Source organism: Diadema antillarum, unplaced genomic scaffold (genome assembly GCF_040938485.1).
Source record: "Diadema antillarum isolate AM-2024a unplaced genomic scaffold, OU_Dant_1.0 scf00000185, whole genome shotgun sequence".
Classification (NCBI taxonomy): domain Eukaryota; kingdom Metazoa; phylum Echinodermata; class Echinoidea; order Diadematoida; family Diadematidae; genus Diadema; species Diadema antillarum.
Genome location: NW_027271074.1, coordinates 414,866 through 439,508, shown reverse-complemented (window position 1 = coordinate 439,508; position 24,643 = coordinate 414,866). Strand labels below are relative to the sequence as shown.

The 24,643-nt window shown below is 38.7% G+C and overlaps 1 protein-coding gene across 1 annotated transcript in view; it reads right to left on the bottom strand.

Annotated features, from left to right (window-relative positions):
* Positions 1-16,484: 16,484 nt before the first annotated feature.
* LOC139723294 (dimethylglycine dehydrogenase, mitochondrial-like) overlaps positions 16,485-24,643 on the bottom strand; it is a 56,069-nt gene continuing 47,910 nt past the window's right edge. The window contains exons 9-14 of the mRNA XM_071634553.1: positions 23,404-23,624; positions 22,837-22,967; positions 21,868-22,085; positions 21,020-21,177; positions 19,644-19,838; positions 16,485-18,692 (exon numbers count right to left, since the gene is read on the bottom strand). Of these exons, the coding sequence (XP_071490654.1) occupies positions 18,483-18,692; positions 19,644-19,838; positions 21,020-21,177; positions 21,868-22,085; positions 22,837-22,967; positions 23,404-23,624 (1,133 nt within the window). The 3' untranslated portion in view covers positions 16,485-18,482. The remainder of the gene's footprint in view (positions 18,693-19,643; positions 19,839-21,019; positions 21,178-21,867; positions 22,086-22,836; positions 22,968-23,403; positions 23,625-24,643) is intronic.

Genomic DNA, 24,643 nt, shown 5'->3' with positions numbered 1-24,643 from the left:
TTTCTCAGCCATTCAAAAACCGATGTCCATAGAATAAATTTTGAATTTTGTGCTGTTCGAAAAAAACACACAAACAAACGAAAACATCAGAGACTCCAACTCTCCCGCTGTCAACAGGAGATCTCCCGCCGAAAGCCCATTTTTTGCAAAATCTCCTGTTCTCCCGCTTGAGATTTAATTTCTCCCGCTTGAAATGATTTCTTACTCTGTGTCATCGTATGTTGTAATATAAGCCTTAAGTTAGATAGCACGAGATAACATCTAGGACCCTAGAGTTGGACCCCGGCAGCAAGGAAGTTTGCGCTTCGCGCACATCAAGTTGGAGTCTCCCATTTGCTAGGGGTTTCAGGCGGGAGAATCTCCAGATCAGAAGGTGCTTGGGGTTGGAGTCTCTGAAACATGCCAACTATCGTCTGGAAGATCCCTGAATAGCAATGCAAGTACGTACGGGTATACAAAGTATAGTCATGGAATTCGAAGGAGAGCTAATAGTCAAGGCGCAGGGACCCAGAAAAATGACTTCGTTCAACCCACCTCGCAGAAAAGGTTTGACTGCATGGGGTGGTCGGTTGGACCCTCTGGAACACCCCTAGGTAGTATGTGACTCCAAATTGTGGTATCAATAAAATTTTACAGGCTACTTAAGTTGCGACAAGACCTTATTCTTCAAGAAAGAGTCTGCGCACGCTAAGACTACTACACGTACCACTAGCTCTGCTATACAGGTGCCAATACCAGTGGTGCGTGTAGTAGTCTTAGCGCATACAGACTTTTTAGGTCACAAACGAGGGTTTTTGCCTGCAAACTAACATTTCAGGCCAAGCTGGGGTCGGTGTAGTGTAGTTTCTAGACGTTTTTATTTCGTGTCTATTTCTCCGAGATGAAGTAAGCAGAGTGAGAGCGCATACCCAGTGATTGCGACGCCACAACCGTTTTTGTCGCAATCACTGGGTATGCACCCTCACTTGGCTTAGCGCAATACAGCGGGCTTCTGCACAATACACAAGCTGCAACTCAGAGAAATAAAGACGAAATAAAAGCGGCTAGAAATTAAGACTAGGGTCAGTAATGCTTGTCGCTATTGGGGCACTGAAAATGACAAACTTATCACAGTTCTTACACTTATTTCATGAAAAATTCATCAAAACTGCATAAAACTATATATGTACACGTTGCTAGAGATGTCAGCAAAACAGTGGGATTCATTGTAAGTTATAATATTGTGCATGGTAACCATGGTAACGGGATGCCTACAGGTGATTGGTAACCCCCCCCCCCCCAAAAAAAAAAATATATATATATATATGATATATACATTATATATATCTGGAATTTAGACAGATTTGTTTCTTTTGTCTTTCGTGCACATCACCCATTGTAGACCTACCTCAACACTGTTAAATTAGCCTGGATAAAAGGGAAAAGACGCCCAAGAGTTTTCCCTCATTGTCTCCATAGCATTAATTCATTACTGCACGTTTTGATACAAATTTAAATATCATGATTTTTTTTCATTTAATTATATATATATATATATATATATCCATAATTACATATATACATGTATATATATATATATATATATATATATATATATATATATTTACAAAAACTAACGAACACAAAAGTACGTTTAATTCTTTGGTGGATAATCCAGCGCACGGGTGTATTCCTTCTTTACAAAGGAATTTATCTGCATTCTTGAATAAACTTCCTTTACGAACATGAACAATTAGGCCTATTGCTTTCCTCTGCTCTCTTCCAGGATTGTTTTGCATAACCATCGCTCCTAGTCAGGGAGCTAGCGACCACTCAATTTACCCCATCAAGCCCAAAAGGTTTGATCCCTCAGAGTTGTTGGGGCCACCCTCCTCATTCACAAAATGCGCGTCAGCCTGATCCCAGAGGGTGGGTTCGGCCCCCAGGGACCCCCCTAAAAGGGCCCTTGGCGGGTGTAATTTACCCCATGGAGCCCAAGGACCAAACTTGGTGTAAAAGAATGTCCTATGGGTGTACATCATAAAAATATAAAAACTGACAAAATATCTGGTTGGGAAAGGGGTTGCCAGACCGCTAGTTTGCAGGCACAAACCCTTGTTGGTGGTGAATGAGTCTGCGCCAAGACTACACTTTCCCATAGGTCCTGTACTGTAGCGTCTCCCAACAGTCCGAGGGACAGTGCCAGTTTAGTGCATGTAGTAGTCTTGGCGCAGACCCCTATACTCCTAACAAGGGTTTGGCCTATATCCTGGGACCCAGGGTAGTAGTATGCAGGCACAAATTGACCAGGCACAAATTGACCAGGCACAATAGAACACACACACACACACACACACACACACACACACACACACACACACACAACTCACGCGCACACATTTATGTTCCGCACATGACTCCAAGTATACATTGTACAAGTACACAAAACATGTCACTTGAATTGGTAATCCAATTCTACAGCCACAGCACCTGCACATAATACAGGTCAGACCTAATTAAAGATGTTCATAAATGCAAAAACTGTGATAAGTTTGGTATTTTCAGTGCCCCAATAGCGACAAGCGTTACCGACCCTAGTCTTTATTTCTAGTCGTTTTTATTTCGTCTTTATTTCTCTGAGTTGCAACTTGTGTATTGGGCAGAAGCCCGCTGTATTGCGCTAATCCGGGTGAGGGCACATACCCAGTGATTGCGATTCGGGAGTCGCAATCACTGGATATGCGCTCTCACTCTGCTTACTTCAACTCGGAGAAATAAAGACGAAATTAAAACGTCTAGAAACTACACTATACCGACCCCCAGTTTGGTGTGAAAAGTTAGTTTGCAGGCAAAACCCTTGTTTGTCGAAGGAAAAGTATTCGTGCGCTAAGACTACTACACGCACCACTGCACTGGCGCATGTAGCAGTGCTAGTGGTGAGTGTAATAGTCTTGGCGTGCGCAGACCCCTTTGCGTTTGTTCAAACAAAATTTAATAATGATGAAAAATGGCCAGTGAAATTCTACTGACACCACAATTTGGAACCACATACTACCTGGGGATGTTCATGGAGGTCCCATCTACCACCCTGTCTGGTCAAACCTTTTCTGCGGGGTGGGTTGAACGAACTCCTTAATTAAGCCTCCTACAGGAATTAGCGCCTTGACTATAAGGAGCATCAACAATCTTCATTTAAATTGTACTCTTTGTCAATTTGATAGTGGGATGTTTTTGAAGCTTTCCGGATACCTACCACTTCAGGATTAACTGTCATTTTCATCGCAACCTACCCAGCAAACACTTAACGTTTACAAAGTGTTTCATTCTTCTTCTTCTTCTTGTTTCTTTTTGAGGTTCCGTACAGGGACGATTTTGAAAACGCACTTACAAATACGTCAAATTTTGGACTTTTGTGTTCGTTTTTTATAACGTTTTAAAAACGTCAATGGACGTTACAAAAAAAAAACACATTTTTAGTATGTCTGCTACGTCTTCGTCATTTATAAACGTCAACAAGACGTTTTTATTAGGTCTGCTACGTCGAGTTCGTCTTAAATGAACGCTTAAAAAACGTTTTTATTGGTCCACTTCGAATTCGTCATTGGTTTCGATTTCATGAATAATAATGCTTGTTTATGAATATTCAAAAAAGAAAATCTAAAATGTGAAAACCAGTGGAAAAAGATAAAAGACATTGAATCTAGATTACTTATGCTGAGTTCAAACTTTCTAACTGTGTTAAAATTTGTACTTCCGTTATTGTTCAGTTATTCACAATTTCAAATTGTGTTACGAAGAGGTATTTTCATATTTCAGTAGACCTAATTAAGGTATGTGTAATTAAATTTTAGTAACCGTGTCTTCACGCATTACATTTCTACTAGTATATAAAAGAATGTGATGCAGACATCAGTGTGGAATAGGATGTAGTTTACCTGGTAAGGCATTAGGAACAGGTTAGGGTAATATTATAATTATAGGATTAGAATAAGGGTAGGCCCTGCATTAATGCCAAATTGTACCTGTATAATCTCATACAATACTTTTATTCTATACAATTCTCAATAAAAAACAACAACTAGACGTTCTTAAAGGTTTTCTGGAAGTTCTAGACGGATATGAAAGGTTCTCTATACGTTCTCGAAATGGTCATAAGACTTTTTGAGACATTTTTAAAACGTTTTTGAACGTTCTGGACGGTTTATAAAGATACGGACATCCGCAGAACGTTGACAGAACATTTTGAATATTCTTAAAAAGGTTTTCTGACGTCTATAACGTCCAAAAGGTTTTCAACAGGTCCTTAAAAATTTTGATTTTTTTTTTTTTTTTTTTTACGTTTTAAGAAAAATTAATGTCCATTAGAAACGTTTTAAATACGTCGAAAACCTTCCACTAAAAGACGTTCTGAAAACAATTTGACAAAACGTCCAAATAACGAACTTGGAATGTTTCAAAAACATTAAGAAAACGGGTCCAATTGTTAGCTGGGTACCTCCCTTTCTCTCACAATTATAGTTCAATCCCTTTCGAGCTTTTTATGTTAGTGTGCGCTCACGTGATTTGCAAATATCGCTTCGAGATGCAGAAGACAGCATAAACGCACATTAAAATTAGAACATAATTCTCAGAAGGGCTCAAATTCGTTTTCCACCATTATTGTATTTTGCTTACCATTTATATATCAGAAGGTCTATACAAAGAAACGTGTCTGGCTGACGCGATTTGCTAGGACAATGAGTTGTTTTGGAGTATTTTAGATTAAAAATGTGAAATAATAAAAGTGAATCATCCACACAATCATCACTCATAATATCTTCGTCATCAAACTCAATATCCACTTGTAAACCAATATCCGAATCAGGATTAATTCAGACACTTTGTCGACAAGATTTTCGAAGATCGAAAGAAAGTAGTCTATTATTGGGCCTAATTTACCTTTCACCGGATATTATACGATTTATAAGCATTATGATCATTGTAACGTTGTACAAGAATTGCGTAGGTGTGAATAACTTGACCGTTGAGCTGAACAAAATCTTCCATATCCTGCAATTTATATTTCGGAGAATTGAATCATCATACACGTCCACGTCTATACTCGAGTCGAGTCTCTCAGAATATGACAACTATTAGGCCAAAAAAAAAATGGTTTGTTTGCCCTTTGCGACCGACCGAAAATCACGGAAATTTCGGGTCGCGTTTTTTTTTTTTTTTTTTTTTTTTTTTTGCTCTTTCAAGTTTTTTTTTTCCACAAATTTCATCTTCTACAAATTTGTGAATGGTTTTAAACCCAAAATTATCCATTTTAAGCTAGAGAAAGAATAAAAAAAAGTCTAAAAATGTTTTTTTTTTTCTTCATCTCATCGACCCGTCGTAATTGTGTTCGGGCCGCGCGGGTCCACAGGCTACGTTTTATAGCATGCATTGCATGCTACAATGTAGCTACCTTTTTGGCTCACTTAGTACAGGGCTGCACACTGGCGATCAGTGGATTCGCGCTAGCTTGCGCATTGGCGCTGCTCACGCACTGCCATGCCATGCAATACATGCAAAGCATGTACAGTGTAACTGCTTTTCGTTTGCTTGCGATCGGCGGTCATGCCAGACAAGAAGCATTGATAGAATTAGAAGCGCACGCATTTCTGGGTCATTTTACTCACGATCCGATCCCGGCTTCGCAGCAGTGTGGCAGTTGACATGTTAGAACTAATTTACTTGTGTCGATTTTTAGAAAAGTAAAAACATATTCGATATTCAGCGATACAGTAAATGGATCTGATTGCGTTCAGTTTCATTCCAGTGGCGGATCCAGAGGGGGGCGCAACCGGCGCACGCCCCCCCCCTTTAATTTTCGTTAAAAACAAAGAAAATAAAAAGAAACAAAATGAAATGAAACCCGGAAGTGGCACCAGAAATATTAGTCACGCCCCCCTTTACAGAATTCCTGGATCCGCCCCTGCATTCTACACAGTCATTTCACAAATGAATATTTTCATTCGTTCAGAATGATCTCACAATGAAGATAGGCGCAAAAAGGATCACGAAATCGGCCCTTCCGTGTACCTTTTAAGAACGCATGCACAAATTGTGAAGAGATAATACTAGGGAGAAAAAAAAATCATGAAATCATTGCAGTCCCGCTTACATATTTGAGGTAGAAATCGTCCCAAAAAGGATCATGAATTCGGCCGGCCGCGTCGTACACCTTTCAAAAGCTCATGTACGAAATGCGAAGAGATTATAGAGGAGAAAAAAAAAATAAAGGACACATTTGGTACGTGCATCATAAAAGATTACAGCCGAATAAAAATTCATGAAATCAACGCAATCCCGTTGAAATTTGAGGAAATAATAGGCGCAAAAAGGATCTTGAATTCAGTCCTGCATGCCGTGTTGGTTATCAAAACGCATGCACAAATGCGACGAGATTATCGGGAGAAAAATAAAAAACACATTTTTACCCTTCTGGTGCGTGCATTACAAAAGATTACATCCGAAGTAATTAATGAAATCGCAACAAACCCGCTGATATTTGAGGTAGAAATAGGCGCAAAAGGAACGTGAATTCGGCCGTGTTGTATACCTTTTAAGAACGCATGTACGAAATGGGAAGAGACACATTTTCATCCCCTTTTGGCGCTTGCATCATATAGATTACAGCCGAGTAGTAATTCATGAAAATTTCGCAATCCCGTTGAAATTTGAGTAAACAATAATAGGCGCAAAAAGAATCTCGAATTCCGACCTGCATGCAGTGTATAGTTTTGAAAACGCATGCACAAATGCGAAGAGATTATCGGGAGAAAAATAAAGAACGCATTTTCAACCCTTCTGGTGCATGTATCACAAAAGATTACAGCCGAAATAATTAACGAAATATCGCAATCGCGCTGATTTGAAATAGGCGCTACAAGGATCGTAAATTCGGCCGTGTCGTATACGCATGTACGAAATGCGAAGAGATTATAGGGAGAAAAATACAGGACACATTTTCAACCCCTTTTGGCCCGTGCATCATAAAGATTACAGCCGAATAATAATTCATAAAATCATCGCAGTCACGTCGAAGTTTGAGGAAACAATAGGCGCAAAAAGAATCATGATTTTTTTGCCGTGTCGTATATCTTTTAAGAACGCATTTACGGAATGCGAAGAGATTATGGGGAGAAAAATAAAGAACGCATTTTCAACCACTAGCTGGTGCGTGCATCACAAAAGATTACATCCGAAGTAATTTATGAAATCGTCACAATCCCGCTGACATTTGAGGTAAAAAGTATCATGAATTCGGCCGTGTGGTACATCTTTTAAGAACGCACTTACGAAATTCGAAGAGTTTATCGGGAAAAAATAAAGGACGCATTTTCAACCCCTTTTGGCGCGTGCATCGTAAAATATTACAGCCGAAGTAATTTATGAAATCGTCACAATCCCGCTAATATTTGAGGTGGAAATGGGCGCAAAAAGGATTGCAAATTCGGCCCTGCATGTCGTGTACCTTTCAAGAACGCATGCACAGATGCGAAGAGATTATCGGGAGAAAAATAAAGAACCCCTTGTATCGCGTGCATCAGAAAATATCACAGCTAAAATAATTCATTAAATCATCGCAATCCAACTGACCACCAAGAGCAGGTTACGCAGCAAGTTCGTGCGCTGATGTTTAGAAAAAGTCACAAACGCATTTGATAGTACAATCTGATTTTGTTCATTATCATTTTACACTAATTCACAAACAAACATTCTAATTTTTTCCTGTCTTTATTTTTAAATTTCGTGTGCGGCAATAAATAATGCAAGTTTTAAAAAAATATATTAATCTGTAAAATGTACATGAGGGGGGGGTACATCCATAAAAAACAAGAAAATAAGTTTGCAAGTCATTTAATGTTTTTTTATGTTGTCGTTGTTGACCGGTAAATTTTCTGTTCGGACCTGTAAAAAATGGTAAAACGGGGCATTTACCGGTCCGACAGAGACAGGTCGGACCAGCAGAAAAAATGGGTTAGTGTGCAGCCCTTCACAAGATGGCTACTTTTGCAGCATCCGTTACCAGCTGTCACGGCACCAAAACTGTTTGGAGTTCAGTTGCCAGCATCTCACTGGAAGGTACTTTTTTGGAGCTGTTTGCAAAATTTAACAAAGATGAACGTTATAAGTGTTTGTCAGTGAGTGTTTCTGCCTCGCGTACCGGGCCCTGGCAAGACGTAGATTTGAATAAATCTCTTGGAGTTTTGAGTGCATCGACATGGAAAAAAGGGTACCCTGTATTTAAAAAAAAAAAAAAAAAAAAAAAATCGACCTACCGACCCTCTTGGGTTTTGACAATTAAGGGCAAACAAACAATTGTTTTTTTTTTTTTGTTTTTTTTTTTTTGGCCTTAAACTGATCTTATTTTTAGATACCAACGTGGTCGCTCTCCTTTGAACCAGTTCAAGCTTTCTTGCATCACACTTTGTGAGTTCACCCCATTATACACGAGAACAATTATTGTTAGAGCGGCGTGACTAGGGCCTTATACAGTACGAGAAACACTTCCTTCAATAGTCTTGTGAGTGAAAATCCTTCTGATATTTAAAGACCAAGTAGGCCTACTAAGGCTAAGTATATGGTTTGGCAGCGATTTCATGATTGTGTAGAGTAAAATTGAGGTATGTATTTATAGGGTTGAATGATTGAATTTGAGCTGCGCCACACACATGCACGCACGTGCGGAAGCCTCGAGCTTATGAATGGCTTGCTGCAGTTTGAATACTAAGCTTCAGGACCACTGATAAGTTCAAGTATTACAGCCATCCCCTGCCAAATGGGGGCGCTTAACTCATAATAGCATGGACTCACACGGGCATTTTCCAAGCTTATGCATGATGCCGCTTTGAAAAAAGTTAAGTGTCTCACTAACTGAGAAAAAAAAAGAAAGGTAATTTGTACCAAAGTGTAGGCCTACATGAGCTAATTACGAAATGGCTTATTAACAAGAGGGTATAGCCCTACTGGTGACTATACCAAGGGGTATGTAACGAGGATATAAAACGATCTTTCAGCTCATAATCATGGCAAGACATTAAGGTTTCCTTGTTCAGTGTTATTCGATGTTTTTAGAATCCACTTTATAAATTCATTGTTAGCAACATGTCTACAAATTTCCATTGTCAGCACGTATCTTACTATGTGTCATTATCAATACAATATGGCTCCAATAAAGAAGTCCAAAATTTTCATTGTCATTTTGAAGGTAGAATATCATACCATTTTTATGTTGGTCTTCAGTTTTAAGGTCCGCATGACATCTTAAATCTTTTGTGAAACACCCTGAATGAGAAATCGACTCATAATTAGCCGTAACGAGTTTACAGCACCTGAAAATTGATTTACACATGCGTAGAAATGAAATATTTCACCGCTAGTAATCAAGTGATATGCGGGCAGTGGCGTATCTAGGGAAAACGGCGCCCGGGGCAAGCGCGAAAATTGCGCCCCTAATTTCTGAAAAAGTGTTCAACCCCAAGCCCATCCCGGTAGGGACTTTAAAAAAGTCTACATGATATGCTTTTTCAAGCACTTAAAAGGGGTCTTTTGAGGGTGATTTAAATGTAATAAATTTAGATAAATTTTGGCGAGCGAGCGCAGCGAGCGAGCCGAAAATTTTTGTATATTTCCGCGTCATCATCACGTTTTGTTCTTATCTTTTTTTGTGTGATAAATTTTGGCGAGCGAGCGCAGCGAGCGAGCCGAAAATTTTTGTATTTCAGGTTACAAAACATGGAATTCTTGTCATTTTTTGCTTATTAAATCTTACAATTCTAATCAAGAAAATTAATGGTAACGGCCTTATAGATAACGATTAATACCAACAAACTGAGGACTTGAAAAAAATACTCCAAATTAGTACGCGCGTGTGAGCTGAAATTTGTATATTTCCGCGCCATCATCACGTTTTGTTCTTATCTCTTTTTTTTTTTGAGAAATTTTAGCGAGCGAGCGCAGCGAGCGAGCCGAAAATTTCTGTATATCAGCTTACAAAACATGGAATTGTTGTCATTTTTTGCTTATTAAATCTTACAATTCTAATAAAGATATAGTGACGGCCTTATAGATGAGGGTGATTTAAATGTAATAAATGTAGATAGATTTTGGCGAAGCGAGCGCAGCGAGCGAGCCGAAAATTTTTGTATATTTCCGCGTCATCATCACGTTTTGTTCTTAGTTTTTTTTGTGATAAATTTTGACGAGCGAGCGCAGCGAGCGAGCAGAAAATTTTTGTATTTCAGCTTTCAAAACATGGAATTCTTGTCATTTTTGTGCTTGTTAAATCTTACAATTCTAATCAAGAAAATTAATGGTGACGGCCTTATAGATAACGATTTATACCAACAAACTGAGGACTTGAAAAAAAATACTCTAAATTAGTACGCGCGAGTGAGCCGAATTTTGTATATTTCCGCGTTTTGTTCTTATCTTGTTTGATTTGGTTTTTTGCGCCCCCCCCCCCCTTATGTTCGACACCTTTGGCGCCCTCGTTTGATCCAATAGGCGATCGCTTAAGAACGAAAGAAATAAAATTGCAGCCGCTGCTCCGTGTAACATTTTGCCTTCTAACGATGGCATGTGTGAACACAATATACATTGTCATTTTGTCCGCGTCATCATCACGTTTTGTTCTTATCTTCTTTTTTCTCTTTATATGAATTTTGGCGAGCGAGCGCAACGAGCGAGCCAAAATTTCAGCTTACAAAACATGGAATTCCTGTGTGAACACAATAAACATTGTCATTTTTTGTTTTCATCTTGTTTGATTTGGTTTTCTCCCCCCCCCCCCCCCCCCCCCCCCCACCCCCGTTCTCCCTCCTTCCCGGTCCGGGCGAGTTTTTTTTTTTTTCTTCTTCTTCTTTTTTTTTCCCCTTCTTTTTTTCTTTTTCTTCTTCGTTTTTTTTTCTTTTTTTTCCTTTTTTTCGTTTTCGGCGCCCCCAAAAAGTGGCGCCCGGGGCACGTGCCCCCCTTGCCCCCCCCCCTAGATACGCCACTGTATGCGGGCCATCTGATTGGACCCTGCTCTATTTAACGTATATTTGGAACAAAAAAATTTCTCCATTTTATAACAAGATGGTGGATATCAACACTTTATAGAGGTTACTAATTTGAAACTGCTAGAAATTAAAAATTTCTGTCAAAGAGCCGAATTAAATGAAAAATGGATATAGCACATTTTTAAAAAGTGCTCTTCATATACTGTAATCTAATTCTTTCCTCTTTGTATTTCATTTGAATCACGACATTTTTATCACCCCTAAATGTAATTAAAACACTGAATGTAATATTCAATCGAAATGTAATACACTTAACCCCAAATATAATAGTCTATATAGTCAACCTCATTAATGCAATATCATTCCTAAATGTAATACCTCTTAACCCTAAATGTAAAAGAGCTTAACCCTTAAAGGAAACCCAAACCCAAAGAGAAGTGTGAATTGAGTGAAAGCAGCAACATTAGTAGAACACATCAGTGAAAGTTTGAAAGTTTTGGTGTTGGAACCGCTGGATGAGGAGACTACTAGAGGTTACTAGTATGACGTATGTGTGGGCAATATAAAGAAAATTATAAAGGGAATTTCATAAAAATTCACTTTTCTAGCAAAATGAAAGAGCACTTGACTAACCACTTTCAGAAAGAAGGGGGAATAATTGCTACCCTTAACATATGTATTAAGTTGATGGAATGTGTAATTTTCATGAAAAAGGAATTTTTGTGGAATTCCCTTGATATTTTCTATATAATGTTGTTGTCCACACATACCTCATAACCTCTGCTAGTCTCCTCATCTAGCAGTTCCAACACCAAAACTTAAACTAGAAATGTCGCTATGGCGACTGGTATGCCTCCTGCCATAATGCATGATTCTCCTAATAGGTCTATAGTATATGTGGACAATGTGTGATTACATTTTCACAAAATTGGCAAAATATCAAAATGACATGTTTGTCACAAATGTGTTGAAAATTCACCTTCCTTGACCTAGGTTTAATTGTATGAATGGGAGAGCATGTATTTGGAGATTTTAGGACTTTTACTTATTTTTTACCATTTCATAAGTTTATGCATTGAGCAATTTTCAAGGTACGGAGAACAAGTGCAATTTCTGTATTGAATAGTAATGGTTACCATTTTCATCTGGCATTTGACCCTTGACCTTTGACCCTAAATTCATAAGGGAATCATTATCAGGCAGAACATGCAAAAATATGTACTAAGTTTCAAGATAACTTGAGCCACTTCCGAGATATGGAGGAAGAAGTAAAATTCAGCACTTTCACTTGATCTTTGACCTTTTTGGCAAAAAACAAACTTCCCAGAGAATCTCTATTGGGTTAAACATGCATACACCAAGTTTTCAAAAAAATATCCTGCAGGCATTGCATAAATATGAAGTGTTACCCTTGACCTTTGACCCCTGACCTTTAAACCCATGAACCCAAAATTCCCTAGATAATCACTGCCAATCAGTACATGTATATATACTATGTTCCATGAAGATAATTCGAACCATTTCCAAGATATGGAGAAAAATGTGAAATTTTAACATTTTTACTTGACCTTTTGACCTTTGACCCCATACTTTAACCAGAGAATCCTAATTGGGTAATACATGTATACACTAGGTTTCAAGAAAATATCTGCAGGCATTGCATAGATATGGGGGAAATAGTGAAATTTTGAGCATTTGACCTTGACCTTTTGACCTTTGACCTTGAGCATGTGCACTCAAAAGTTGATAGGCACAACTTTACCCCCTAATACACATACATGCCAAGTTCCATTAGGATACCTCAAAAGGTTTTTTAGTTACGCTGTCCACAAAATTCATTACAGACGGATGGAAGGACAGACAACCCGAAAACATAATGCTTTTGGCACACTTCCTGGCAGAGGCATAAAAATTCATAACTTTTGCATCGATTGTCCAATTTTCCTCAAACTTTCACAGATGTGTTCTAATAATGTTGCTGCTTTCACTCAATTCACATTTCTCTTTAGGTTTTTAATGTAATATCGACCCTAAAATACCAAGGCAAAGTGTTTTGCCTGTAAATGAGGTACAAACCCTACACGTGATGCATTTCAATTCTAAATGTAACATAGACCTCAAATGTGATATCAGCCCCGTAAAGGCAACATAAAACCCTGAATGTAAGTCATGTCAAACCTTAATGTAATATCAACTCGAAACGTATGGGAGCAGACATAAAAAAAAAGACAACAGTACTATTTCTTTTTCCTCTTTGTTTCTCTTTGTGTCACCATTTATATCACTGGCTTTCATGTGGGATATGAATGTCTGTCTTTGTGTCACCATTCATATCACTGGCTTTCATGTGGGATATGAATATAGATTAGGCAAACTAATTTGAGTGAAGTCTGAATTATTGCTGGGATCTTGATTGCCGCACAATGATATGTGTAACGTGAATCAACAGGTAACAGTATACATGTAATAATGTTCACCTTGGAAAGGCAATTAAGCAGCATAGGGAAACTATGGACAATTTCAAAACTCTCATGCCATTGCCTATTGCATGATAAGTAAGAGAAGTAATCATACCACTATTGCGGCCCCTCCAACACACATGATATCCAACTTTATGTTTATATTTCATAATATGGGATTGTGATTTTCTCTATCAACCCTTCGCTGGCTAGCATGCGCAGTTGTACGACCAATACTTTCACTATAGACTATCGCTATACACATAACTTACTCAACATTGCTCAAGGCAAGTTTTCTGTGAACGGGATCATTGCACCATCAAGTAGGCATCTCGTCTCTATCTTTAAAACACATCACATTCACAAACAAAGCCACTTGAGCAATGATAACTATTACATTACGAGTACTTGCTAACATTTCCTTTCACGCCAAAAGAATGAAGCAAAGCTTCAATTACCCCATCATAGTCAAAAACATCATTTGTCAACATATTTACCCCCAAGAATACTTGTGTTATATACAATGTATTACCGGTATTATCCTCTAACATGAACGAAATTAATGAAGAGATTCACTATGTGTGATGACTAAAAAAGGAACACCAAGAACAAACACACAGGTTGAGGAACATGATAAGATTTAATGCATGCCTCTATGTCTTGCCTTTTGGATTTTTACCTGTACGACACGACAGACCAGTTAACGAAAATATTCAGTTTACAGGATCACTGTTTTATTTTTATTTTATTTTTTTATAAATTCCACTTAGAAAGCTTCCACACGTCTTGACAAACATAGTGACAACAAATTCCTGCAAAATGGACCATTATTATTCGGTATAAACTGTTGAACATCATTTTACAAGCTTCTAAGTTATGGGGGATGGTTTCACTTCAGCATAGAACTCAGCCGATTGGTTTCATATACAGTATTAATTTTTGTGGAGGACAAAGGAAATGAAGCTGTTGACATCCGACGACTTCATGTGAGATAGATGGAGATACCAAGTCAGCTCCTTCCATTCTTTGGTGAGCAAACGCAGTATCCTACCTCCAAGCTTTGCCTAAAGATAGAATTAGCAGAGCTGCCAAATTTCACACATCCATCCAAATCGGAGCAGTTCCCAAGCATTATTACTGAAATACCATTATACATGTATTTGAATAGAAGATAATTCTAAAATCAGGGATGCTTTTTTTCGAATGATTATTCATTAGTAAGGACATCATCATGAGATATTCAGAATCTTACATGTGAAATCAGGGGGGCATTTCATGAAGGAACTTGTCGGATAAAATATCTGACCAGTCAATTATATCCGACAAGTTTTGAGAAATTCTTTAGTCTGATTGGCTGATTTCTCTGAACTTGTCGGATATACTGTAATTGACTTGTCGGACATTTTATCCGACAAGTTCATTCATGAAATGCCCCCCAGAGAGACTTGAAAGGTCTGCTTGAAGCACTGTAATATAATGTGCTGGCTATCAGCTACAAAGTCCAAGACAGAGAGCATGGAATGTTTTGATCTCTATTTTCATAATAAAATGTCTTAGCTTCCCAGCTTGCTACCGTAGGTGTAGCTAGGTTGCATGAAGGAACAAATTGGGCCGGTCCTATTAAGAAAATGTAATACACGTGGTACAGTGTATGACCAGGAGTTGGATAATGCATTTTGTTCATCAAATAAACAGTCACCCAGCATCTCATGCAGCACATCACTGGCCAAATGCTTATTTATTTTGCCAAAACATAGTCCTAGAAGGGTTCAAAACTCATCTTCTACCATTTGGAATTTGCTTCTAATATACATGTATCCAAAGTGTTTACCACGAAACTAAACTTGGTTGATGGGATTCGCCAGGATGATGAGTTGTTTCGGAGTGTTTTGAGATCAAAAGTGTAGAATAATTTAAATCCTACATGTAGTTTACAACTTCTAGTCCAGAAGAGCTCTCCCTGTTTAGAACCGTGGGAAGGTAGAATGTTACTTGACGACCGATTATGTCCAAACAATCATATTTAGCAAAAAGCTCCATGCAATGCAGTCTAGTGCGAAGATTGGTGATTACTCCTATTGCCCGATTTGTCGGTTATCGATAACGAATTACAAAAACAAATACATTGCAACCACAATCAGGTATGCTGTGAGACTGTAGTACTGTTGGCCAACATTTTTGGCTAATTCTTTGCATTTTGTCATTCCCAAACTGAAACTGTGGTATCACAGCATTATTTCACACATTCCTTATGCGTATGGGAACCAACATTTTAGAACAAAACATCAACAGTCCTGCAGGCACATGAGAACTGTGTTTACACTTTAATAAACACTTTTTTCCCCTTTTTGGGGGATGAGGGTGTTAAAAGCATAATAAATTGTCACTGTGGATGAGACGGACTGACAGACAACATGAAACTACACCCTTTGAGACATACAGACATAAAAAATATTCCTGAAAAAGTTAAGATGCTTTGCAAGCCGTTAGGCTTCCCGACTGATCACAGAGAAAGGCAGAATTTGTCCAAGTCCTTGGCATACTGCAGCATAGCTCAAATGTGTCCACTTTTGTCAATACATATTTTGGCAATAAATCAAAATGTGTTATCATAGAATGGCATCTTGTCAACACAAAGTGCACTGCTGCCACACACACAAAAAAAAAAAACCAACAACAAAGGAATTTAGGGAATTGAAAAAATGAAGGCTACATATACAAATCTTTGGTTACAATGTTAACCCACTGAAGACCAGTCCCAAATATACTTGGGCAGATGTCTATGGGAATGCATGTTAAAGCTAAATCAGCTCATCTTCAGTGAGTTAATGTGGCAGAGCAAAAAAAAAAAAAAAAAGAAGCATTTGTAATAACATACACTTCATTTCATTTCCTTTATCCATTTTCAACAAGGAATACAAGTGTACAAAACCTATCATGCTTTAAAAAAGGCAAGATACATATTCTCAATATATCAAAATATAGTATAATCATACAATAAGTTGTGAAGCCAAGATGCATGATATTTACTAGGTTAAAAAATTCAAACATTTTCTTGAAGATTTTCTCGCACTGACATGATAAGATTTTTATGCTATGTGCAAAGACATCTTAAGATGTGAGTTTACTACAGATGCAGTAAAAGTGGTGATGATCCAAACACAGAAAATCAAGTTAAAAATGACCAGACTAACTCATATGATAAAACATAATTGTCACAAACATGTGATGTCAGAAACTGTCTAATCTCTGGGTTTGAAATTTCATTTTGGGAAAGTTTAAAGTCCCTTGAATTCACCTTGTGGCATATTGTCTCCATCAAGAGTTTTTAGACCCTGCGGATGGATCATTATGTGTGTTCTCACCAATGCAGGTCACCTTCTATATAATGTCTTACACTTACAACGAATTTACCTTAAATGGGAAGCAGTAGAGACAGGCACACACCAAAGTTAGCCCAAATAATGATTAATTGATGCAAGTTCTTCTCATTCATCTAGTTGAAGAAGATAATGATGACTATTCAAATCAAAGAACTGAAAATAAACTCATTTTAAGTCATGTTTCCATAATTATCAACTGGCTTCCATGGGCAAATGGAGATCCTGTAGAAGGGACAGCCCTTTATGAGAAATTCTTAAGTTGGGGAGACCCAGAAATCTCTGAGGGCTTGTATGAATCACTGACTCAGAGCTCTAGACCCATTGAAACTCAAGTTAACATTCATTCGATACCAAGGGCATGATAATTTTGGACAAGGAATCCAGATGGTTTGAGCACGGTATCAAAGAGGCCATCTGGGAATGAGTGGAGGGACCCATACTCAACCAAAAAGGAGGCTTCCTCTACAACTTGTTGCACACATGGGACTGGGGCCCTCGCAGGATTTCAAGTTGCCTTTCAAGCACTGGACCTTTACACAGACTCTCCGCACAATCCAACTCAATATAAGGGCTGCTCCTTCTACAGAATCTTAATTTGTTCGAGGAAGCCAACTGATTACTGGCAAATGCCACTTCTTGGGAGCTTATTTCCAGTTCTTTGATTTAAATATACACAACACTGCACACTGGCACTGGTACTACAGTCCCTGACCAGTAAAAATTACTGTCGGTCCAGTAACTTTTTCTGGAATGGACCAGCAAAACTGGGTACCTTCTGTAGAAAAAAATAGGTTAGTGAGGATCCCTGATATACGTCATCACAAATAATGATATTACATGTATTCATATTCTGTACCATCATGCTAGCTACTATAGAGCCTCAAATACAGGCAAATCACATGTACTCAATACATCCTTCATTTTCTTTGTCATAAAGAGCACCAAACTTCTGCCAAAGAATAGAGAAACACCTCCAGAGTTTATCATATAGAAGACAACCGCACAGGATGGAATAGCGTGAGACAGCCCGCAAAAAGCAAAAGCAGTACGACATCAGAAGCAGGTATCACGATATGTCAGTTGACTAGGAAGTGAAACGGTTAACCCCAACACAACAGCCACAAAAAAACAAAGGTATTTGATAGAGAATCAATACTGCGTATACTAATGTTGTCTGAAGTGTCTCATTCACCACTGATTCCTCCAAATCATCCCAGCTTAACTGTCCATACTTTCATTGATTTGAGGAAGTCCCTAGCATCATGTGACAATTGAAATCTTACCAGCCTCCCTTTTTGCTCTTACTCTACGGCAGCCAGGAATGTTTAGGATGATATTCAGCAAAGGGGAAAAAAATCCCTCAGAAAAGTAACTTTGAATCATTCAATTTCAAATCAAAGTATACTGAATTACTGTCCAAACACATGATTTCTTTTATGCTACCTTCCTGATTACTCTTATGTTTTTGATTGTCAGTACTGTACATTATTTCACATGTCTCATCTTATAAGGCAACAAGTAAAAATACAACATATTTCATATTCTGTTTTGCAATTGAGTTATATGTAGCTCGACACACTGAGTTGACTGTAAGGTAAAAAAACACAGAAGTTAAGAGAAATGTCCATAATTCATCCCCTGGCCTCTAGCACTCCTGTTTTCCTGCGAGCAGGCTCAGTCAGCACGAGAGGCTCTCTCATGACTGTTGCTGGCCACTTCTTGCCTAGCAATTCCACCTCGACCTTTGACCCTTCTTCCTGTAGATGCATGGGGAGGTAGGCATAGGCGATGGGTTGGTTCAAGTGGTAGCTGAAGCAGCCAGATGTGGTGTTCCCTATGACCTGTTGAGAAAGCAAAATGATCTCGGTTGCTTTGGCACATCACTGTAGTGTCAGTCCAGTGACCAGTAACTTTCTGTTGACCCCAGTGTCAAGGCAAAACTTCAGCTGCCATTTTAATTCAACTTTGCAGCCTGCATTTCACTATCTAGATCTTTAGCAGCAACTTAATAAGGTTTACAGTATTTGCAATGTTATTTAAATTACCAGGGGGCTGGTCCAGATTGGTTTCTAAAAGCTGCAAATCATCCTACAACACATGGATTATGTTCTTTGCTATCTATCTCTACAAGGTGAATTCTTTCAGACCTTTGATGGCATGTTTATAATGTCCCTACAATCTGAGTATATGTTGTATCTATTGATGAATTTTGGTCCGTACAGAACAAAATCACTAAATACTTCACGACAATATGCATTATCAATCTTTAATTTTTTTTTCACTATTTGTTTTTTCTGCCCCCTTGTAAGCCCCACCTCTAATAACTCTCTGACATCATCCTCCTGTAACACTTGAGCTGAAGAACAGACACTGATATGTGCCTAACCAATCACTGGTAAATCAAAAAATGGTCAGAAACACTGTCATAAACAGAACATGCTTTGTGATGATGGTGTGAGTGGTAGTACTCGTGTAAAATTCAAATTTTGGAGATGTTAAATTGTGTAGAGAAATATTCTACTTGGCCAAATCATAAAAGTGAAGTGTGCTGATCCTAGCCCAGTGTAGAATTAAGAAAGAAGAATGAATAAACAAAATAGATCAATAAAATAATTAATTAGTCCAAAATCTTCCTCTCTTTTCATATCTCTTGTGATTTTAGGTTGGAAGATGATGATATTAACCTGTTGAGGATGAGTCCCAAGTATACTCGGGCATGTGTCTATGGGAAATGCGTGTTGTAGCAAAATCAGGCCTTCCTCAACAAGTTAAAGAATATACTGACGCCTCACCTTTCCATCTTGCCAAATGGTTTCATTTCCTTCTGGGTCAACATCCTCGGCATCAACCTTCAAAAGTGTGACCTTCCTACTTAGACCGTCCTTCTTGATCTTGCGAACCGCATCTTTCCCAATAAAGTCGGCTTCTTTCTTCATCTTGACGAATGGGGAAAGGCCTGCCTCAATAGGGTTGTTGTCAACCAACATCTGGGGAAGGAGGGTGTACAAAAATCCCACTCTTTAATAAGGTGTATCAAACTCACTGCTTCACCACATCAAACTCATCACTACATCACTACAGAAAGGCAGATATCGTGACTCTATTAGAGTCTAACTGATATGTTGAAGCCAGCAATTCTTTCATTCAAGTCCCCCAAAACCTGGCCTGGTTTCTCCAAACCATAAGAGGACTACTATTGCGCATACTTAATTGGGACGTCCTTTGATAGATTCCCATGATTGTTATGTGTAAGGTGGATTGTCTGTTGTCTGTTCTCGTCTGTTCTGTTCTCAGTGAACTTACTTTTCATTAAACTATCCCAGAGACAAATTTCTAGGAAAATTTCAAAATTGAGACTTTGATCCACAAATTTTTTAAAAGGCTCATCCCAATGTTGGAGTGTATCCCCTTTCTCATCACCCATGTCTGTCAGCCTATTTACCAAGGTGAGTTAACTCACCACAGCTATCCTTCCAACCCAAGTGCTGAAACAAATTGACAACTATTGGCTGGGTGGTAAAACACTCATAATTGCAAGTGCCTGTGTAAATTTTAGGGTTTGATTTATTTACTGATTTTTTTTTTAATACTTTTTGCTGTACACACTATCAATATCTATATGCCACAAGTGGAAACACATGTAAAATATGGGCAAAATTCAAGGACAGAATACTCGAAGAAATTAGAATGTTGCGATGAAAGATAATGGACATACCTTTACTCTTTGGAGCATGAACACGGTTATTGAGTAAATGTTGAATGGGTGCTAGCTTTTCTTCAAAACAGAACTTTTAATTTTCTTTTCTTTTCTGTCTGACTATTACTTGAAAGTACATTTTGTGTTTTCAATACTTTTGATATGTTTCCAAACGCTGCTTTGAATGTGCAATACAATTTTACTTCAAACTGGTGATATTTTCAACAGGCTCACTTGGAAAACCAGCCTCTTGCTTTGAATTTTGACTACTAGGTACCTTGTTTGTCTGATTATAACTACTGCATATACTCAAGCAGTTCATATTATTATACATTGCAATGACACACAACACTGCTCACACAGGACCTATTCCACAAGTTCTGTCCGAAGCTCTCGATCTTCGTACTGCAGCAGCACTGTAACTCATATTTTTCATGTACCATGACCCAACCTAACAAAACTTTCATTTACCTCTGCACCCCAGGCGCGGAAGCCCTTCTCAATCCGCAATACATTCATGACGTATGTCCCAAAGTCACCAATGCTGTACTCCTTTCCTGCAGTTAGCAAGGCCTTGTACAAGTCTGCTGTGTCTGAACGGGCATGGTAGATTTCCCAGCCAAGCTCACCTAAGATTAAGTAACAAAGAAATATGTTGAATAAACAAAATGTGTCTCCCTGAACACTTGAAAGATGGCATTGTCCCTTTTGTAAGAAATTCATGATAAATATTCACAATTTCCAGGCTTTATTTACAAACTCCAATTCCAATATAATTATCAAGACTTCAGTAAACCAACAGGAAAGCTAGAAAGCATGAAATCTTAGGCTTGTTCTAACAAGGCAGGCAGATGCATAGCTAGTCTGTTTTAGACATTGCCAAATGGCCAACAATTGCAAACGACTCAAATTCCCCCAATATCAACCAATGAAAAATTAATCCACCAGAGATCCTCAAATCAGACAAACACATTCCATAATATGCAAACATGTACAAGCAAAGCGTTGACTACGCAAATCATGCTGTGTTGAGCACCTGATTTTTCTCTCAGAGTATCATCATGATGATATAAGTAGTTCCCATGTTTCAAAAATGTTTGAAAATTAATTTGCAGCCTCTGATTTTATTTTATTTTAACAGAACAAGAAGGGGTACACCTGAGACAAAAATAAACTTCTTATGACTGTAAAAGTTTGCAAGAATCCTTTTTGAAAATATCCCATTATTCCTGACGCATTTCATGTCATTTTGGTAGCATGTGTCACATATGAAAACTGGACACTATTTGACCGATGCTCAACCAAAACAGCAGGCCCACCTGTATACGTGATTCTCAACGCCATGCACTTGACACCACCGATCACTATATTCTTGGCTGTCATGAACTTGAACCCTTCCTCGCTCACGTCTGCATCGGTCAGGGAAGCCAGAATATCACGGGATGATGGACCGGCCAGACCTAGGCAGCCTTGCTCCTCAGTCACATTCACGAAGCTGACGTCGAGGTTATTTTCATATGCCTTCTGCTCCATCCATCTATCACAACAACAGAGTAAAACAGCAATACTAGGCACTTGATGGATAGGTACACTTGGTCACCTTTGGCATGACCTACTTTGATAGTGACAGGGATGCAAGGTCTTCCATTTATGGATGACACTTTCCTTGTATTTTAGATGCAAATGTTTTCATGGAGTTATTTTTTTTTTCATGTTTAAATTTGAGACCCAAGGGAAGAAGTTGTATTCTGTAGAAAAAGGCTGAGAGGGCAATCCTCCATTTCTTTGTACTGTATATTCTTTGATACTGTACAATATCTTATTCGAATAAAGAAATAGAAACAACATCTAAAGAGGGCGTATCCGGGCAATTACCCCTAGAGGACAATTACCCCCCAGTTAAATACTGGTTACAGTGGTAAGGTTAGAGTAAAGATTAGGGTTAGGGTCAGGTTTAGGGTTAGGAGTTTGGGTTAGGGATAGGATAAGGTTCAGGATTAGGATTGGGATTAGGGCCAGGGGAAGGGTGCGGGGTAATTGCCCAGGGGGTAATTGCCCTAGACCCCAAGAGGGACATGTAGTAAATTGTCTAAAGATGTGGGCACAGGTAGGATGTGAACCGTGGATCTCTTATAACCAAGCCCAGAGTTCATACCACAGCACTCCAACAATGCCCCCTCTTCCGAGACTGTATACAATGCACAGAATCATGTGTGATATGCACATCTCCATCATCCACGCTTCTCTAAACAACCAATCATTCATCAACCCGCCATGACAGTACTCACCTCAAGTCATGATTCTCAGAGCCAGAGCCTGTGATGCAGAAGAACTGGTTCTCCCCAGTCTTCGTGACCGTGATCTCTGCGTAAACTTTGCCCCTTGGGGTCAGCATGTGACCTACCACACAGCCACCAATCTGAATACACAAAAATCGATATCGAACATTGGAACTCGCTGTAGTAAAGCAAAATATAACAACAAACAAAAAGTGGAAATGAAAACTCACAAGTCACTCAAAGTAGTATAAATAGCAATGCACCAGAATTATAAAAATAACTCTTCCGTATATTTGACATTACCATTTCTCTCTAACATCAGCTACATAGTGCAAATCTACGGTGTATGCAGTTGGAACAGCCAGCCAACACAAGATGTCAGTTTATAAGAGCATTTGTATGTCATTTTATGAATTTTAAAAGCTACACTTAACTGCACTCGTAAGATTCCTTTCTTTTCCTGGATGAATGATATGGAATGCATCTCAGCAATCATGTCCTGCATTTGCAGAAAACACCATCTCCACACTGTATACATCACTTCTTGTATGCTCACATTCCCTAAAAATGTCTTACTGCTGAAGGAAGTCTGTTGGCTAGGACAAGGTCTAGGAGTTTGGTTGCATCTGAACCACTGATCTCAAACTTGGCGAAGGGAGTTAGGTCAATGACCCCAGCTCGATCCATGACGGTCTCATACTCTCGCTGAACGGGGCTGTGCCAGTTGGTTCGGCGGAAGCTGGGCTGATAGCCAGCTTCATCCCCCTCCAGGGCAAACCAGTGAGGTTGCTCCCAACCTGGTAAGATGAGATGACCTTGGATTAGTCGCTCCTATCCAACATAAAAATGTTGAGACACCCTCCTCCGCCCCACAACCACACTCAATCCCATCCATGTTTGTTGTACTACCCCTCACAATCTTTCTCGCCATATGACTGGGCACATTCTCAATGCCCGACATATACTGCACTAATGGAGAATACCAGGTACAGAAAAGGGGAATGACTATGTGGCATGCTCTGTCAAAATGAGTCATAAGTCACGGAAAATGAAAATTTTGCTGAGTCCAGGAGATTTTGAAACAACATATATGAAAATCAACGTCTTTGAATAAGGACACTGGCAAAACCTCATATATTGGGCGAATTAGTAGATAGTCAAGTTGATTGTTGCACAATTTGTTATCACAATTTTAAGGAAACTAGTTTCTGTCTCGCCCATATGGGCTTCATACAGCCTCTTGTAGGCCTATTCAAGGGAAAATTGGCAATTCCAGTTGAACAAACTGTTGTACTAGTTCAGTTTACTCCATCGTATGAAACAGCTAGACCCATACAAACAGATCTTAGCCAAATACTGCTCAGCTCATCAGATTTATACAATTTTGAAGTTTCTCACCAGACTGCATGTCAGTCTTTTGTTCTCTAATGAGAAGGATTATAGGTCAGGAGCTATGGCTTATTAGCATATATGCCTTTCAAGAATACCAGCGTCTCAAGCTGCCAGAGTAGGAGCAAAGCAAAACACGAAAGCTATGGTTTGAAAAAAAAAAAATATTCATGCCTTAAAAAATAATTGACATAGAAAGCTATGATTTTAGGGACTGAACTCCTTTCTTCACACTGAGTTTTCAGTACTGGCAGATAAAACATAAGGGCACAAGAATCTGTCATGATGAAAGTTTGAACCTTGAATTGCTTTCCCATCACTTTTGACCCATCACCTGAAAACTCTGAACGCTACGTATGATTCATGTTGATGAAGTGGTAGTTATAATAAGCCCTCCAGCTGCCTGAACACCAACCAGTTTTTGAGG